The sequence below is a fragment of the Podarcis pityusensis genome (assembly GCF_964106645.2).
Source record: "Podarcis pityusensis genome assembly, chromosome: 1".
Taxonomy (NCBI): Eukaryota; Metazoa; Chordata; class Lepidosauria; order Squamata; family Lacertidae; genus Podarcis; species Podarcis pityusensis.
Window position 1 is genome coordinate 116,022,691 of NC_138028.1, and position 19,325 is coordinate 116,042,015.

At 41.2% G+C, this 19,325-nt stretch overlaps 1 protein-coding gene across 8 annotated transcripts in view; it reads left to right on the forward strand.

Annotated features, from left to right (window-relative positions):
• PDE11A (phosphodiesterase 11A) overlaps nt 1-19,325 on the forward strand; it is a 162,191-nt gene that overhangs the window by 48,326 nt on the left and 94,540 nt on the right. For 5 of the 8 annotated variants that reach the window (XR_013991157.1, XM_081023757.1, XM_081023758.1 and 2 more), the window contains exons 3-6: nt 9,746-9,835; nt 10,984-11,124; nt 14,719-14,783; nt 18,356-18,494. Coding sequence is in view for 7 of the 8 variants with exons in the window: in XM_081023757.1 (XP_080879883.1) it covers nt 9,746-9,835; nt 10,984-11,124; nt 14,719-14,783; nt 18,356-18,494 (435 nt within the window). In the remaining variant the exon portion in view is untranslated. Of the gene's footprint in view, nt 1-8,473; nt 8,688-8,715; nt 9,294-9,745; nt 9,836-10,983; nt 11,125-13,595; nt 13,749-14,718; nt 14,784-18,355; nt 18,495-19,325 lie in introns of those variants that run through there. The other 3 variants (XM_081023762.1, XM_081023761.1, XM_081023763.1) reach the window with 3 other exon arrangements.

Genomic DNA, 19,325 nt, shown 5'->3' on the forward strand with positions numbered 1-19,325 from the left:
TTTCATCGATTTTCAAACACGTTCTTGTGCCCAAAAAGGTTGGCTATCCCATGCCTTGAAGACTAGCTTCAGTGTGTCATAAGCTTTTGTGGACTAGAGACCACTCCATGGATGATGTTTTATATTTCGTTTTATGCTATATTTTGTTAGATTGCGTTATCTGATATTTTGTGTTGAATTATTTTCTGTTTTCTCTTGGCATTCTTTGAGAGGGAAAAAGCACATCCACATAATGGCTGAATATCCACTGTTAGTCATGCTCAGATTAGGCCCATTGGAATAAATGGAATTTTTAAAAAATCCGCTCAGAGGAATGTACTTAGAGATAAACTGCCTCTGTTTAAATGCATGCAGCACTATTTGTGCATATATTAGGGGCTCCCATGTGAATTTGTATTTGGTGAATCAGTTTGTTTTCCTTCTATGAAGTTAGTAATTGGGACCAGTGTCTTATAGTGACTAGACCAGAGTGGTTTGGTGTGGGTGTGCAAAATCCAGGTGTGTTTGCACAAATTCCTATTCCTCAGAGCTACCTACTTCACAGGATTATTGTGAAAATATTCCCTAAGCGACCCCCATGCTTCATATATGCAATTCTAAGCTCCTTGGAGGAAGGGGGGAGGAATATAAATGTCAAACAAATGAATAATAAAATAAGAGTAACAAGCACCTAATACTTCATGACTGCAAAAGTTTCATGTTTTGATTGATTAAACTCTTGTTTTTATTGGGGGGGGGGTTTGGGGGGGAGGGGCAACAATTTCTGTTCTGCAACTTTCTCAGAAGACACTGAATTCTGTAAAGCTTCCTCACAAGTAGTGAAATCTTTCTATAGACCCAGACATTGAGTCAGTTTTGACACAGTTTTTGAAATGTTTTGCTCCCCAACAGTTCTAACTGCAAATCTTGCTACCTTGTGGAAGAGTCAGCCACCCTTTATAAACAGAAATCGTATGTTATAGTGCCATCAAGTGGATGTCAGTCATTATAGCATCAGCATTTTTTTTACTTGATACTTCATGGCTGCAGAATTCCACTTGTTCTGACTTCAGCTGATTATCCCCTATCCCAATAACAAGTTATGGAATAGAACAGAACGGTGTTTGTTACATTACTCCATAAACCATAGCAGAAAATACAAGTTATAGTCTAGTATCTAGCCCTACATACATTAACCTGATAGATAGATAATACTTTATTCGGCTATAAGCCCACAAGGTAAAACAAATCAATAGATAAAAATCAATAGATAAAATCAATAGCATTTTACAGTCTAAAATATCAACTAAAATATTTCAACGCATAATCTCTAAATGTACCGTGTTATGGCCTTGAAGATAAAGATGGTGCATAGAGTTTATACATTAACCTGAAAGGCCAACTGATTTCATTTAACAGTATCTCCACTGAACTCCAATGAACTCTGCCCATTGTACCACTGAGGATATTATGCCATTCAATAACCCAGTATCTATAACTGAAACTCATTTAATCATACTGAAGTGCTTCAATTTGCTTGGGTTGTTCACCGGGCAACAACGATGAAGCTGAAGGCATTGTGCATCAGCCCAAATGTGGAGAATTATCCGTCCTGAAAAATATCCATCCTTCAGACGTGACCTGGAGGCTGGCATCATTAACCCAGCCATATGGGAATCCCTTGCAGATGATCGCAAATGCTTGGAGGTAGACTGTCAGGTTTTGCATCCACAGCACTGACCAGAGAAAGAATGACCGCTGAGAGGAACGCAGAGAGAAGAAACGCCATGGTGTACCTGTAACAGCAAAACCAGACACCATAATCTGCAAAACCTGAAATAAAACACGTTTTCCCCATATCTACAGCCACACGCTTCCTCTATTTGAATGCAGCCTACTTTACAAAGTTATGGATTACCTCTGTTGCTTTGTCTACTTTTCCCCCTTTAACTCAGCCCGCCACTGGTATGGAAGGTTGTCCATGAGCAAATGTGGTTCTTGATCTGAAAAAGATTTGCCAATCCTGCTCTAGGGAGAGAATCATTTTCTGACCCTTCAGTTAGTAGAAGACACTGAAGTCATTATTTACTTTCTTCAGGCTACAAATTCTATGGACATCTAGAAGGACTTTATAATAAAACCGTAAAGCTGCCCTCGCTGCTTGTGATAATACATGAATTTGTCGCCTGAGTGACCTTAACATGTTAAATTTAATAAAGTGTATTTGCTCAAGTTAGATATGAGCTGTTTTTCTTCTGCTTTTATATAACTTTTAGGTCATGGCAAAATAAGCTGGAGGCGCTAGGCTTAATCAAACTAATTTTATTTGGGAAACTCAAATCTGTGGCTTGATAGGATAAACCATTTTGGTACACAGTTGTTTTCTTCTTGGTTGCAGAAATAACCTTTTGCTCCTGACGCTGCTTTGGTTTGGCTCCTGAATTCCATAGCTAATGAGTTTGTCCGGAATGTAGAGACAGTACAAAATAAGGAAATTTGAAAGCTGTGGGACCTTATTTTCTAGTAAATGAATAGCTGAATGTCCTGCAAAATACAAACTCCCTTTAGGGTGCATTCAGACATGGGGAATACTGTGGGACATGGGGATTTCCTGGTTACAATGATGATTCTTCTGTCCCGTTTTCTAATTTCCTTTCACACTGCAGTAAGGTAAAGGTAAAGGGACCCCTGACCATTAGGTCCAGTTGTGACCGACTCTGGGGTTGCAGCGCTCATCTCGCTTTATTGGCCGAGGGAGCTGGCGTACAACTTCCGGGTCATGTGGCCAGCATGACTAAGCCGCTTCTGGCAAACCAGAGCAGCGCATGGAAACGCCGTTTACCTTCCGCCAGAGCGGTACCTGTTTATCTACTTGCACTTTGACGTGCTTTCGAACTCTTAGGTTGGCAGGAGCAGGGACTGAACAACGGGAGTTCACCCCGTCGCGGGGATTTGAACCACCGACCTTCTGATCGGCAAGCCCTAGGCTCTGTGGTTTAACCCACAGTGCCACCTATGTACTGTTGTGTTATGGACCAGTGGCTTTTACTGGCATGTTGCACTGAATTTCATTCACACCAGTGATCACAGGCAACATGGCTGCTTCCTCACACTTTCCACACCTGCATGGTTCTGCTTCCCCTGATGAACCCCTGAAAATGGCAGGAAAGAAATCAATGCTGGTATACCACCCCAATTTTTTTTTACTCTCACAATATTCTGGGTTAATGGACTGGGAGCGCGTGCCGACAGCAGAAAAGCCAGCAAAGGAACCCGCAGCTCGGTGCACGCAACAGGATGCATCGTGCAGCGCTCACAGTGTTATATGGCGCTCCGGGCGCAGTGCCAAAACAGCTGCCATGCAGTTGGGGCAAGAGCTGACAGCCGAGTGGAGCAGAGCCCATCTGAGCCCCGTGGGCTGTTCTGTGGGCAGCTTGGTGCGAGTTCAGGGGCGAGCATTGGAGTCTGGGGAAGAGCCGCCTGCAGCAGAAGAGTCCGTGGCGCTCCGACAGGCTCTGTTCCGCTCGGCTGTCGGCGGCTCTTCCCCAGACTCCAACACTCGGCCCCAGAATCTTGGCCTGGCGCCCCTGAGAGCCCGGTGCCTGGGTGCCATGGTACCCTAGCACCAACAGTTAAGATGGCCCTGAGCATTCTGTATACCAAACACTCTAGTGTGATAGTTTTGCATATCTGTGTATTATGATCTTTTCCTTCCAGCACCTTTCCAACATTCTTTGAATGTGTGGGTGGCACAGAAGTGGAATCCCATAAGTACCCAGCCTTCACATGCTTGTAATAAGTTCTGGAAAGAGCCCCTGTGTGTACAAACACATGCTTTTTGTGACGGAGCTCTGTTTTTCAGGGCTCCCGCTTGTATAATCCCATGGTATGTACAGCTGCATTCTGAAGAATCTTTCCAGACCTTATAAGGAACCTGCGATTTATCCAGATTGTGTAGAAGTCAGCCTGTTGATATTTTGGTGTGCAATAGCAGACATTTGTGAAAAGCAGGTTGCAGTTCTTCAAGAATATGGACATAGAAATAGATTGGTTTGCTCTTTCTTTGGCAGATGTTTTGTTTGCATTTGCAGGCACTGGATACTTGCGATAGTAAATCTATTACCAAAAATCTACATTTGTTGTCTGAGTCAAAACATGCACGAGTACCATCGTGCCTTCCGGGGAGGGCTTTGGGGGCAGACTTCCAGGGTGTCACTCAGAAGAATGGGGAAGAGGTCCTGCAACTGTAGTAGGTGTGGCAAAGCACATTTTGAAGTAGAAACATACAATTATATAGAGTTGGATGGGACCTCAAAGGTAAACTATTCCAAGCCCCTACCAATGCAAGTAATATGCATCGAAAGTGGAGGACAGTAGGTGGCAATGCTCCTGCAAGAGCATTAAGTCTAAAATCTAAAATGACTTAACTGTAGCAATGTCTGAACAATTCCAGTGTACAGGTATGTAGAGCAGACCTTTTGAAATATGACCAGGACATACATTTCATGTGGTTTGCATGTATTTCGTATGCATTCATGTGAGGTGGGAAATGATGCTCATTGTTAATTCACAAGTTATCAAGCAGTTCATTTGGTAGCTTCTGTACTGGCACCCTGCTAAGCTGAGCCCTGTTTCTACATTTTGCAGGATGTAAGCTGGTAACATTGCTCATAATGTTGTTCTCACAGAATGTTCACTGAGCCATTTGTTCTATGTTGTTGTTTTTCTCTGAACGTTTCGCCAAATCACCCTGAAGAAAGGGAAGGAAGACAAATAAAGTCATTTGAAGCTGTTGTAAATACACTTCCTGCCCAGTTGTTCAGGAAGGAGCGAAGCATTGCCAATAGCCCTAATGTTTCACAGCCCCTAAATTCAGGCTAACTTCATCTGAGAGCTTTGCATTAGGACAAAACAGGATGTTACTAGCAACACATCGATGAAGTGGAAGTACTAGGAAGTTGGGAGGAAGTGATGATGTCCTTTTGGGTTTCATGATACAGAGGCAAGGGAAAGCTGAGTTTAGTCAGACATGCACTCTGGACTTTGAGAAGGCTGATTTTTTATTTTTATTTTTTTAAAAAAGCTTAAGGAACTACTGGGTGAGATCCTATGGTCAGAAATACTGAAAAGTGAAGGGAGTACAAGATGGATGGGAGTTTCTTAAAGGTGAAATATTGAAGGCGCAAATGCAGACAAGAAAAACAAGCGGGAGGCATCTAAAGAAACCGGTGTGGCTGCATAAGGAACTTACAGATCATTTGAGATTTGAGAAGGGCCTGTATGGGAAATGGAAGATGGAGAAATGCTACCTGGTGACAGAGGGAAGGTGGAACTGCTCAACACCTACTTTGCCTCTGTCTTCACCCAAAAGGAAAGCAGTGCCCCTGATATCATTTCTGCTAGAGTCATATAGTTTCATTCCAACATTTTCCCTAATATTCATTAATTTTAGGCTAATTCCCTAAATAAAAAATTTTCTTTATAAATTTTCTTCCAATCTTCATCCAACGTCTCTTCTTCCTGGTCTCGGGTCGTGTCAGTCCTTACTGTCCATTCCATCTAGTCCATCAACCTGGAAGTCTTATGTCCGAGGCCCTTAAGTCTCTTCCATGTCCCTTCTGCAGATCTTCTTCTTCTTGTTTATACTTGCCCTTTTCCTTGTCTTTTGTTGGTCTCTTTCTTAATTTCTTTCCTTTCTCATTGAGGAGTAGGTCTCTGGGGGATTCCAACCCAAAGTTATGTATATTTGAGTATTAAGATTCAAGCTTTAAGGTATTTTATGGTAAGATAAGGTTAAATAAATTAAGGTAATTTGAATAACAGAATATGGGGAAAGATGGAAAGGATTTGTTGAGCTAATTATTAGGTTAAATTGTTAAGATAAATTATTTAACAAAAATTGAGAAAGATGGAAAGAATTTGCTGAAATAACTAATTAAACTAGAATACAAAAAGGGAGGTGAGAGGAGGTCAATGAAACAAGCAAATGGAAGTTAAAGATATGTAATTTGGGATTTGTGTCTTTTTTTCTTCTTTTTTATTTTTTTGCTGTATTGCTGTATTGGTTTTTATGTTTTGCGTTTTTTCTTCTTTTTTATGTATTGTAGTGTTATTTTTTTTTTTTTTTTCTATAATTCTGAAACTATTAATAAATATTATTTTTTTTAAAAAAGGAAAGCAGTGCCCAACCGGCAGGGAGGGAACTGCAGCCCAAGATAGAAGAGGTGGTAAGGGAACACCTAGCTACTTTATCTCCAGGGTCTGATGAGCTGCACCCAAGGGTACTAAAGGAGCTTGCGGATGTAATCTCAGAGCCTCTGTCTATAATCTTGGAGAATTCGTGAAGAACAGGTGAGGTCACTGCAGACTGGAGGCGAGGAGCCTAGGAAAGAGGAGACTGAGATGCGATTTGATGGCCTGCAATCTTCAAATATCTAAAGAGCTATCCCATGGAAGATGAAGCAAGCTTGTTTTCTCTTGCTCCAGGGGGTAGGACCCAAACCAATGGCTTTGAGTGACAAGAAAGGAGATTCCGACTAAAAATCAGGAAGAACTTTCTGGCAGTAAAAGCTGTTTGACAGCAGAATGGACTCCCTCAGAAGGTGGTGGGCTCTCCTTCATTGGGTGTTTTTAAGCAGAGGTTGGATGGCCATCTGTCAGGGAGTCTTTAGTTGAGATTTCTGCATTGCAGGGGTTTGGGCTAGATGACCCTTTGGACTCTGCAGTTCTGTGATGCTGTGATTCAAGATACCCATCGAAAGTACTTTTCCCATAAATGGCATCCCATCCCCACTGGTGCCACAGGATATTTTGGTGCTAGCTCAAGTGCTAACAGATGTTGCAGAGTACTTGTGTGAGTACCAAAGAAGTACTAAGTGCTCCTTCTGCGCATTGAATCAAGACTAATATATCTGCAATGTGACCCTTCAGTGATTCAGCCTTATATGGTGGGGTGGGCGGGGGCGGGGATAATCTGAGCATCCTAAAGACAATCTGTATGTTAGGACAGCATCATCTTCCCTATGTGGCTTGCCAAACGGCATCCAGTAAATTGGTGTCTGAGATTTGAATGAGGGACATGGAACAGTATATTGTAGTAGGTAAGAGACAATGAATTGGGAAACCTTATGAAAACAGAATACATAAAAAATGCAGCCATATGTTGCTCTTGATACGAAACCAGTAAAGCCTGATTTAGGGCTCATAGGATACAGCTTTAACCACCAGCAGTGGATTATTTTTTGAATAAAAATAGGGGTCTCCCCTGAGAAATATGTTTGCGAAGGACAAACTTCTGTCATGCTCTTATTTGATCAGAGGCCTTGATTGTAAGGGTTGCCAGACACACCGTGCACAGATGCCCAAAGCGTAATGTGATTTGGTTGAGTGTTCACACCTAACCATATTGCGATTGATTCTTAGCCTGTGGATTCATGTGCTCAGTAAAGCATTCTGCACTATTTATATGAACGTGGGCACATGCATGTTTGGACAGTTTAAAACCCAGAATGAATTAAATTTACAAATGATTTCTTTTTAGAAAATATTAATTGTATTTTTGTAGTATTATTTTTTGCTTTTAGAGTTTTTAGTTGTTATAATTATTATTTAATAACAGTCACTGGTGCTAACTATTTCAAAACATGGTCTTCAAATGATCTATCTGTACAAATTGCAGAGGTGGAACTTATGGCAATTGGGGATTTTCTAGCTTTTTAAAAGAGTTAAAGTTTTCTCATTTGCCTTTTGTACACTTATGCTGATGTAATAGATGCCATATATAATGTTTTGTGCTTCAATGCTTGCTGTTTAAAATTATTACTATTATAATAATCATTAGCATTAAAGTTATTACTGCATCATCACTAACCAAGAACTCTACGTGACCTACAAAACATCTTAATCTCTTAGTTGAAGTATTTGAATTTATCTGTATTTCATAAAGTAGAAAAAATAAATGACTTTGTATTTATTGTGTTTGTTAATACTAAGGAGCACATTTCTTCCATAAATAAAAGGAAGTGGCCAATTTAAAAGAAAGATGTTTGAATGCATGAGATCTCTGTTGAAATAGCTTTCAAAGGAAGTAAAAACAAATCTTCCTGCAAAAGAAAGAATAGAATTGTAGAATTGTAGTATTTTCCTTTTGTGAAGCGTGTCTCATATTAGCTAAAATATAAGGATATGGATTTAGATTTAATAGTCCAGTCTCAACCTATTCATTTATTTTAATGAGGTTAGAATAAAAAAGAATCATGCAGAAGAAGAGGAATATTTTGAGGTGAAAAGGATCAAGTACTGGACAGTGTTGAACAGTTTTTATTCTTTAGCTGAAGTTCTTTCTCCTGATAAAATATTGAAGAACCTGTAATCTAGTATTGCTAGTATTATGTGTCATGGCAGAATTGCAAGATAAGAATTTATTTGTTGAATGACATTTTATTTTGAACCACCCTTTGGCCATTGGAGGAGCAAAGGTTAAAACGTGGGCACTGGCTGAAATCTAATCCCCAAGGTTCTTTATAAATCACCAGTCTTGTTCAACTCACCACTAAAAATTGAATCCACCGTTTTCTGCAGAGTGATATAGTACGTCTGAAATGTATCACAAGCGTGTGTGTTCTTCATCGAAAGGACACCCATTTGGAAAGCCAATCATTTTATTGCAGATGGTTGTTTTTGGAGGGGCAGGGGGACAATAATGTAAGGTATGTGTAATGTATGAAATGGCTTTAAAGTTGCATGTTTTTTGGTGACAAGGTAAATTATACATATACAAGCCTAGCCATAGGCCATGGCAGCTCTTCATCTCAGAAAACCTTTGTTAAAAACAACACTGTTTGGATGGTGCCTCCCATATTATCTCTTTGCGCGCACACAAAATAGCTCATCGTGTAGAAGACAAGGCTAGACCATTCTCCATGACGTGCCGGTATCCATATGTTGGGAAATTTTGAAATGGGGCGGTATTGGGAACCTAAAAATGTAGCACAATAATATTAGAGGACCTCCCCCCCAAATCAGACCAAAGGCCTATCTAGTCCAAAATCCTGTTACCGCAGAAGCCAGTCAAATGCCTCTGGGAAGCCCACAATCGGGACATGAGGGTATCATTTCCCAGAGTTTCTCTGGGAATAAGGGCATAGGAAGCTGCCTTATGCTGAATCAGACCATTGGTCCATTTAGCCCAATGTAGTCTGTAGTGACTGACAGCAGCTCTCCAAGCTTTCATGCAGGGAATCTTTTCTTGGAGTTGCCGGGGTTTAAACCAGGGACCCTCTGCATGCAAATCATAGGCTCCCCCACTGAGCCGTGTATGTTTCCTTATCTGGGGCACACTTAAGAATGGTGGCAACAGCCAGAACTCTGCTCTTATTGTTGTTCCTCAAAAGCGGCCAGCTGCTAAACTTTAGAAATAAGGCAAGAAGAGAAAGCCCGGCCATTGTTGTGGGAAGCCTTGTTAAGCTCTCTTCCTCCTTTCAAATCATTTTGGTGGCCATATTTGGTGCCTGAAGTGCATCTCTAAAACAAGCCCACCCAACTCTCAACCGCACAGTGACAAGTTTGAGGCAGCCATTTTGTTTCTGGACTGTTCTTATCCCCAAGACCTAATTTTGTGTGTGGAGAGAAAGGGAAGTGTTTTTCACCATATAAGTCCTACAGTGTGAAGTGGACAGGCATACCAACCTCTTTGAGAACTAGATTGAAGATGCACTTCTAATTACAATGACAACTTCTAATAGCTGATACTTCCTTTTTGCTCCAGGTAATGGAGATGTATCTTCCATTTTGTGGGATTGCCATATCTAACGCTCAGCTGTTTGCTGCTTCCAGGAAGGAGTATGATAGAAGCAGAGTAAGTGAAAAGTTGCAATTTAGGCCACTGCCACTAACTTTTACTTCATATGCTATCTCTGCATGATCACATGATAAAAGGTCAGGTGACTGAAGATAAATCATTATTTCTAAAGAAAGCATTGGCACTTTGTTGAAAATACACATATGTTTAATACACATCACTTTGTTAATCAGTGTATGTATTTTGGCATTGGTTGCATTATTTTGTTCTGCTGCTCAAGAGTAAAGAATATATTGTATGAGTAAAGCTACAATCTTACGTGCTCTTTCATAGGAATAAACACAGTGAAACTTCTGTGAGTAAACATGCATAGAATTGCAGTGTACATAAATATATTTCCTGTCTTCCTGTTCTTCATGGTTTTAGCTTCATATTCAAAGGGTATCTTGCAGCTGCGGATGTTTTTACCTGAATTTTTTATCTACCAGTAGTAATTCTAAAGTAATTCCTTTCCGCTTACATTATGATGCCAACATGGTGACCACTAAAAGCTTTACCAGGATGTTACAGTGTGCAGCTCATGAGAGCACAATGCACAAGCATTGCAAAGAGCTTTCTTGTGTTCTGTACGACTTGACTACTGTAGAAAAAAAAATAGTCTTTATTTTTGACATTTCAGTGGGAGTCTTTGACCCCCCCCCCCCCGATCGTGTCAGTGACATTTGTGAGGAAATCGGGAGGCCAGGGGTTAGGGATCTGGCACATATTCAGGAGAGCAACAGGACACAACTTTATTGCAACTTGACACATCAAGTAGTTTGGCATATAAGGCTAGGGATAGATCTTGGCAAAAAGAACCTGTGTGTCTGAGGAAAGTCTGGGAGGAAGGACGCTTCAAACAGAGTCCTAATGCAATCAATTCCATTAATTGGTATAGCTTAAGGCATACATGAAACACTGAAGTAGCCTTTTATCCTGGCCCCATTGAGAAAATGAGCAAACAAAACGCTGATTTCCGTGATCTTTTACAGGGACATTTGCCCATTGCTGTTTTGGGCACCTAAATTTAATTTAGGAGTAAGCCCATATTACAAAGCCAGTAAGTTTTATACAGTAACTGGTACTTTTAGAAGTCTTGTTTGGGGGGGGGGGAATTGTCCAATAATTTATCCGAATTGTAATAGCTGTCCCTCCCATGTATGTAGGCCTTGCTGGAGGTGGTTAATGATCTATTTGAAGAACAGACAGACCTAGAGAAAATTGTGAAGAAGATTATGCACCGAGCCCAAACTCTACTAAAGTGTGACCGCTGCTCGGTATTGCTGCTCGAAGACATTGAGTCTCCCGTAAGTAGTGTTTCAGATTTCAGGTTACTACTCGGTAAATTCTCTTGCAAGATATAACGACAAAGTAAAATGCTTACCTTTGTACAGGGGTCACACACTTTTGGCTGCCCTTGCCAAAGAATTTAGTTGCTAGTTCTGCTACTTTCCCCCCCACAGGGATGCCAACTTGAACAAAAAAATGGGGGGGGGTAAGCCCTGCTCCACATAATCGATCGCATGACGTGGTGCACACACACCATTTGAATGGCAATGCCCATCAACTTGGGGGGGGGCTCAAATATTTTATTTGGGGAGGCTGAAGACCCCACGACCCCTAGGAGTTGGCTCCTATGCTCCTCCATGAAGGCTGGTAGTTGGGGGATGAGTGTTTTATTGGGCGTTGCCGCCTGAAGATGAATGGAGCGAGTTTGGCCAGTGGTGCCCAATGCTTCCCTCTGTTCATGATTTATTGAGAGAAACTTCAGGAAGGAATATGAAACTGATGTGTGTTGCTGTCCTGTGGTGTTCCCTGCACCTGCAGGAAGCAGCAGTCAATGCTTCCCTCATTTGGGATGTGTGTGTGAAGATGGGTAGGGTATTTTTGAGCAGTAGCAGTCAGTGTTTCCCCTGCCACTGGTCTGCTCCAACAGAAAAAGCCACCAGTTGGCAATTTGACACTGCTTCATCACATAGCTGCCAAACAACCTGCAACTTTTCTCCCAGCTGTAGAGTCATACCTAGGGGTTGGAGAAATCGGCTCCTACTGTGGATGCAAAAGTCACCTATTAGGGATTTGAGTCCTCCCGTGATACCTGGAGTTCTTTTTTTATCTTCTCTGTGATTTGGAGGGAAAGTGTGTCTCTGTCACATCTTGAAGATGAGTGATAATTCCCCCCTTCCTCGCCACCCCCCCTTTGGTTCCTTATGTAACACAGTGCATTTCTTTTGATCACATTTTCTATTTTTAAAAGGAGTATTTTCATTATTATATCTTCATCTTAACATTTGAATTATATCAGGATGAGTATAACTACACCACTGACACATAGTTGTTTAAGAGTGGCTCCCTCTTCCCAGAGGATCCTGGCAATAGTAATGGACTAGGAGGGCATCTGGCTAAGAATTATCAGCACCCTTACAAAATTTCAGTTTCCAGAGTCTTTGAGGAAGCCATGACAGTGGAACTGCCATAAGACCCGTATACGTTTGTAGTACAGATATGCCCAGAGTGACCGTTTTGTAACCTTGAATTTTGTACAGTGCAGTTTACTAATCCCTCACTTGAAAATTTGACAAGGGTGGAAAATCACTTGCCTCTAAAACAAACAAACAAAAAATCCCCTTGGTATACTTTATTTGATAGGATATGACTCATTGCTGACATATTGGCCAATGCTGGCTTATTCTATTGGCCTGTGCTTCTGTCTGGTCTCATATGCTTATTGCTGCTCTTAACAAGATTCTGAGTACTCTAGGGAGACCCTTAGGTGAACTAAACACTAATGTATAAATAGCAGTAGTCATCCTAACTTGGAGAGCTTATACCCATAGATGGCTCCCTGTAGCCAGTAAATAAGGCAGAAACACATTCTCCTAATGATATAGTCATGCTTGGGCAAGTAGGAACAAGTCTTCATGAAAGGGAAAGGTGCAGGGGCTTGCTTACATGCATGATTGCAAGTACGTGTTCGTGTTGTGCCTTTGCACACATGGTGAGAAGCTGACTTTGTGGTATTTTAAGTGCACATTCAGACTGCTGTCATTATCTCTTAACATGTTGGGCACGTTAAGTCTAAATGTGCATATAATAAAATACATTTCATAAATCATTCTCAGTTAAGTCCCAGCATCTTAATCTTGAAGCAGGCGGATCTTCAGAGACTGACACACATGTTTGTCTGCTTCTTTCTCCAGTTTTGTGTTCCCAAATCCTTCTGCTCTTGCTCTCACCCAGTCTGCACAAAGACCTTGGGGATACCAGGTCACTAACTTAGTCAGGAGCTCAAGCCAGGCAACCAGGCCAAGCTGAGTTGTTTGCTTCTCACATCAGACACCATGATAACACTCAGAGCATTCTCCAGACATTCCCGTGAGATTTACTCTGGTTCACCAAAATGGCGTGTCCCTTTGCTTTCATTGGAGACTTTGGTTTGTCTGTTAAATCTTAGGTGGGTGGCACAGAGAAATGGCATGCAACCTTTCCTCTGTTACCAAGTCCCTAAATGCTCCCCCCACCTTCATTGCTGCTAGGAGCAATGGTAACAGAAATAACAGCACCCAAGACAGAGAGTGCTTTTTCTCACTCCTCCTTATGGTGTTTTGAGCTATCATCACTGTTTATAACAGTGACTGCAACAAACTCCCTGCCCCCACCCCTCACCCTGTGACAATTGCTACAGGAACTGCCCTGCTTTCTCTGCCTGAAAGTGTGATTTATGATTGATTGGTGCTCTGAATCAGCATGTCAGTCACTTACCCACTAGTGCTGTGACATTTGGTTAAAACACAAGTATGTGGAAGCAACCGAAGAATTGCTGGAGGTGGCTGTCAGAAGATAGATGGGGTATTACCACCGAGACAAACTAGGCAGCAAGCTTCACTTTGTATTGACAAGTGCTAGAATCGTGAGATGTGTAAGAAGCAAGGTGAATGTTGTGTGTACTGCTTTGTAAATGTATTTCTATTCTTCAAGAAACAGACAGTACTGAGGAGACCACCTGACAATGTCTTTTAGGCATGGAAGTTACAGCTAAGCAATTGGTCGGTGTTCAGATCCCTGTTGCCTGTGGCGGTTTCATTATAGTTTGGAGCTACTAGTTTCAGTTGGACTCTTGTCACTCTTATTATATAAGAATATAAGCTTCTTGTCTGCTATTTTGACTGATGCCAAAAAATGAGTGCATGGCAGGGAATATTCCTCTACTAGTGTAATGATTATTATCTTCCTGATGTTGAAGAGTAAGCTGGCACTGTGAAAGTTTAATTTTACTTATTTATTGGTATTTCATAATTTAATACCACCAAAAAGACCCTAATAAGTATACATTTCTTCATTTTTATACCCTAGTTTTGTATGGTAGAAGTGCTTCTGCTGAGAACTTAGGTCAGGTTGCAAGCCACTAATGGGTCTCTTAACTAACAGTGAGTTTCCAAGGCAGGGCCTTGCTGCCAAACCTAATTCTGGATCAGGGTTTCCCAAACTTGGTTCTCCAGCTGTTTTTGGACTACAGTTCCCATCATCGGTGACCACTGCTCCTTCTAGCTAGGGATGAACAAAATAAGAATTACTTACGAAAACATGGTTGGGGAAAAACAAGGAAAATATTCAACATGCTTCACCATGAGAGCCATTAAAGTGAAAAATAATGCTATGGAGGCAAACTTTGTGATCTGGAGTTGTGACTCTAATCTATATGAGCAATCATTTTGCAGTCAATGAGTTTTGCATTTACTCAGCATTATTTAATTGGGGAAAGTGGGCTTTATGCAGTGAGCATAGAGAGTTGCTTTGTGTTTACTGTTTATCACTTGAACGTGTGTTTTTCCACTGTTGTGCTTTTAAAAAGTCTGAGGGGGGGAATCTGAGACTCATGTGTATTTATTTTACCATGACAGGTAGTGAAATTCACCAAATCCTTCGAGTTGATGTCTCCAAAATGCAGTGCAGATGCAGAGAATAGGTTAGACCTCATGTTTTATATTGCAATGGATTATGTTTTAATGAATAATAATTGATTGTTGGACTGTCTGTGAATAGCTGTTTCATAAAGGTGATCCCCCCCAAAGGCCTGAATTTAGTATCTTTTCTATTCAATTAGCTTAATTCACAATTTCTTACGTTGCACAAAATTTGCAGGGCTTCCCTTCCTCCATCTTGTGCTGTTTCTTTTAAGTATTTCATTTTACAGTATGGTGTACCAGAGAAAATAATACTTTTCTCAGGTGGTGCAGGTATAGGTTTAGTGCCTGCATAAACTACAAGAAGTTATGGTAACCAGTAGACCTGGTGATGCGAGACAATGGATTATTGTGATCAGGTTACCTCTCTCAAGAAGAGTTGCTACTAATGCAGCAACCTAAGTTGATGGAAAACACTTTGTGCCACCAACACTATGTGTCTACTCAAAGTAAGGAGCTTACAGTACACCGAAAGTACAAACCTGATTGCTAAGTATGTTCAACATAGATTGACTCTCCTCCAAATTCAGATGAACCACCTTCTAAAAACAGGGTTTCCAAACTTGGGTCTCCAGCTGTTTGGGGACTACAATTCCCATCATCCCTGACCATAGGTCCTGTTAACTATGGATAGTGGGAGTTGTAGTACAGCAACAGCTGGAGACCCAAGTTTTGAAAACCCAAATCTAAAAGAAACTCTCATTTGATAGAGTATCTCTAGAGCAAGAGTAACCAACATGGTGCCTTCCAGAAGTTTTGGGTTCCAACTCCCATCAGCATGGTCAGGGGTGATAGGATCTGTAATCCACAGCATCTGGATGGAATCAGTTGCAGCAGTAAGCATGTAGCAATAAGCACAAATTTGCTTGAGGTTTAGGCAGCCTACTGTTTGAACCCCCACTTGAATTATTTCTTGCTTTGTTAACTTGGATGCATTCTGCTTCTCCTAAAACCTGTCACACATAATCTAGTACTGATTTCATCCCCCTGTCATATAATAATGTCAAGATCTTAATTGATGCTGTGCGCTTTAAATCTCTGCCCGCTTCATGATGGATTTTGCAAGATACACAATTATGAGCTCTGTGCTTTGGTAATTGGAACCTTGCCCTCAAAGGCTCTTTTCCCCTCAGTGTTCCTGAAGCTGCTGAAATAAACTGAAAACATTGAACAAGATGCTTCATTTCTGCACCTTTACACATTTAGATGTTATCCTGCTATCAAAGCATGTATTGTATAACTTTATTATTTGAACTGAAAACCATGTGAGTGAGATTTTTCTAAGACTTGCTGTCCTGTTTTCTTTTTAAGTAAGTTTTATTTATAAAACTTTTTCCTTTTAAACTGAGAACACCAGTCTATGGAGAATTATGCAGCTAGCTAAAAATTATTCCCTTTTCTGTGGCTGATAGATCCAGCTGCTTTGTGGCTGATCCATTTCTCTTTTGTCTCAGTATGCTCTGCTCTGAGACTGATAGTCATGGTATTTTATTCAAAACAGTTAGAAAACTTATGTTGCTTTCCTTCAGTTTTTTAAATTTTCTTTTTACTTTTAACTTACAAAATTAGCTGAATATGATGTTGCTTATTCATCCCCCTGTTCATATGATGGCTCATATCTTAGGCTTTTGCTGAAGTTTTGACTGTAAACAGAGATTTCTTTGAGGATGTCGTCGTGAAGCCTCTCATTCAGTCACTCACATGCATATTAAGCCAAAATACTTGGAATGAGTTCTGATTTGTTCCATTGAAGAGTTGATGCAAATTGAGTTAGATCCAGACACTTCACCTTAATTTGGTTGTGAATTGAGCTGCTTGTGTTACGTTGCTAAAAAAGAAATTTATGTAACAGCCTTGAATGTGATTTTGAAATGGCATTAAATTAATGGAAGAGTTATTCTGTACCATAGTAATACAGTGGAACCTCGGTTTTTGAGCATCTCGGAAGCCGAACATTTTGGTTTTCAAATGCTGAAAACCTGGAAGTAATTGCTTCCGTTTTCGAACGCACCTCAGAAACGGCTTCCGAGGCGTGTTTCTCAATTTTCTCCATTGAAATTGACGACCACCCATTGCGCCTCAGTTGTCAAACGTTTTGGAAGTCGAATGGTCTTCTGGAACGGATTATGTTCGACACCCAAGGTTCCACTGTACACTCCAATTAGAGTTCTAAGCATTCTGCATTGACTTTTAAAGTAGGGATGCAGACCCTGTGTGTTCCAGTCCCCATCATCGCCTTCAATTATAAGGAAAATGGAGAAAGTATCCTCTAAGGATGCAACCTCTATGAGATAAATGTCTGCACTACCCTGGTAGCATGCTAGAGTCTGCAGTGTTCATCCATCTGGATTCTTTAAATATTACTTCACTCTATAAATGTTGAGGTTGCGCTTTATTTTTATGCAACCTCGGCAGTGAAGCATTATTTAAAACACTGGGGGTTCACTCCAGTTTTATGTTACTGCATGCCGCCTCCGTGGCAGCCATTGTGATTGGTGCCCCCAGGACTCTTAAAATGTTCTTACTAGCTGGCAATCCCTGCTCTACCGTCTACGTTGGTTTACAATTCTCATTCTCGAGACTCAATACTAAGTGTTTATATATAGACCTTTCAAAGTTCTAAATAACCATAAGAAGAAACTCTCTGCTTCTTTGAGTTCCCCTGTAATTAGATGTTTTCAGCAATGGAATCTGTCATTTTGAACAGTCTCCCTTGAGAAATTTACCTGGCCCCTTTGCAGTCACTTTGGATTATATATTTTGGCCTGTCGCGTGGAGAAGAGCGAGAGCACACTGCCCTCCCTGGTGTAGCAGTCTCCACCCTCACATTGCATGTTCACATGGGGGACAGCATGTCAAGACCTTTTTTTCGAGGGGGTCAGCTGCATAAGTAGGGGACATAGAGTTGGGGGCACAGAGCAGGTGTAAGGTGTTGGAGGACAGAGCTTGGTGTACAATGCAATCTGCCTCATGCCTTCTTATCTAGCATGATGCCCCCAAGTTCAGTGGAAGATGCTGTCCTTCAAGATTCAGCTGCCAACCTCGTCAGCTTGTGTATGTGGAATGGAGAGGTGCCATCTTGCCCTTCACTCCCGAGAGCAGAATATTTTAGGCCAGCCACTTTGGGCCACTTTCATATATGCTGCGAGAAAGATGAACGGACCAGTGCTTGGCTTCACCACTCCAAATATATCATCCAAACCGACCCAGGTTTATTTCAGCAAACCTTTCCCGGGATTCATCTTTCAGGATCTGTCTGTTGCTGTTAATTGAGTTCTCTCTGCTTTTTTACATAACCACAGTGTCCTATTTTACTGTTACCTTTTTGCATATTTATTGAAATTTCCTTGTTTAGCCGCTTTGATCACATCCTACATTTCTTTAAAAATAAATAAACACTGGAAATAAGCATATAAATAAAACGGATGTATTATTCTGTACCTAATGCCATTGAGCTGCTCTGAATTTTTATAGGTAATCCTGATATAAGGCTATGCTTTCCAGACTTATGAAGATGGGCTTTCAAGCAACAGTGACTATACCCTTTTCTTCCTCTGCTCTGCCTTTATGATAGCTTCAAAGACAGTTTGGAGAAACCGTCTTCATCTTATTCAGACTGGCTAGTAAATAATAGTATTGCTGAACTCGTAGCTTCCACGGGACTCCCAGTGAACATCAGCGATGCATATCAAGATCCTCGCTTTGATGCGGAAGTAAGGCGTCCTCTACCTACATAATTACACACCTCTGTATTCTCTTAAATCACAAAATCTTAGCTACTTCCATTATATCCAATGCCTTCAGTTGTGATTTGAATCATGTTTATAAATTGCTCTGCTGGCTCAGTGTTCATTTTATCAACGGATCAGATGCTGGCATAACCATATTCAGGTCACAACTACTCTCCCTCTTCTGAATTAACTTTATTCCATTAGGTTTAGTCATTTATGTGGTAATAGCTGCATACTAGCAACCAGATTGTTGGATAGTTAATTCAAATCTTTCTGCTCCCACCCTCACTTCTTTTCAGCCCTCCTTGTCTCTTTAGGATTAGTAAGGTCAGAACCAGCAATGGAAATAGAAACCAGGGCTCCCCACATTCTCACTAGTTGCGACATCCTACATGCCTTTAGCCCATAATTCCCAGCCTACCAAACCAGCAAGTCTTCCCACTTCCTTCCTACCAGTAATAGCACACAGCCCCTCCCCTATTAGGTCCCTAGCTTTCTCTCAGTCCTGCTTTCCAGAGATGGGGTGGGCCGAGTCACAGCAAATGTGAGTGTCCAGGCTCAGAATAAAATGAGCAAAAATCAGGGTTGGCACAGCCCCACAGATGCCTTTCTTGATTCTGTTGGTTTAAACCCCATCCCTCCTCCACTCACTACTCTGCCCATGTCCCTCAAGGGGCACTCACCCCTTAAGGGAGGTGGGAGAGGCCCACCAGGTCTCTCCTCCTTCCCCTGGTACTTTCAGACGTGAAGATGCTGCAGTGTGTATGCTGGCAGTATCTTTACTTTTTGAAACAACTGGAAGGAGGAGAAAAT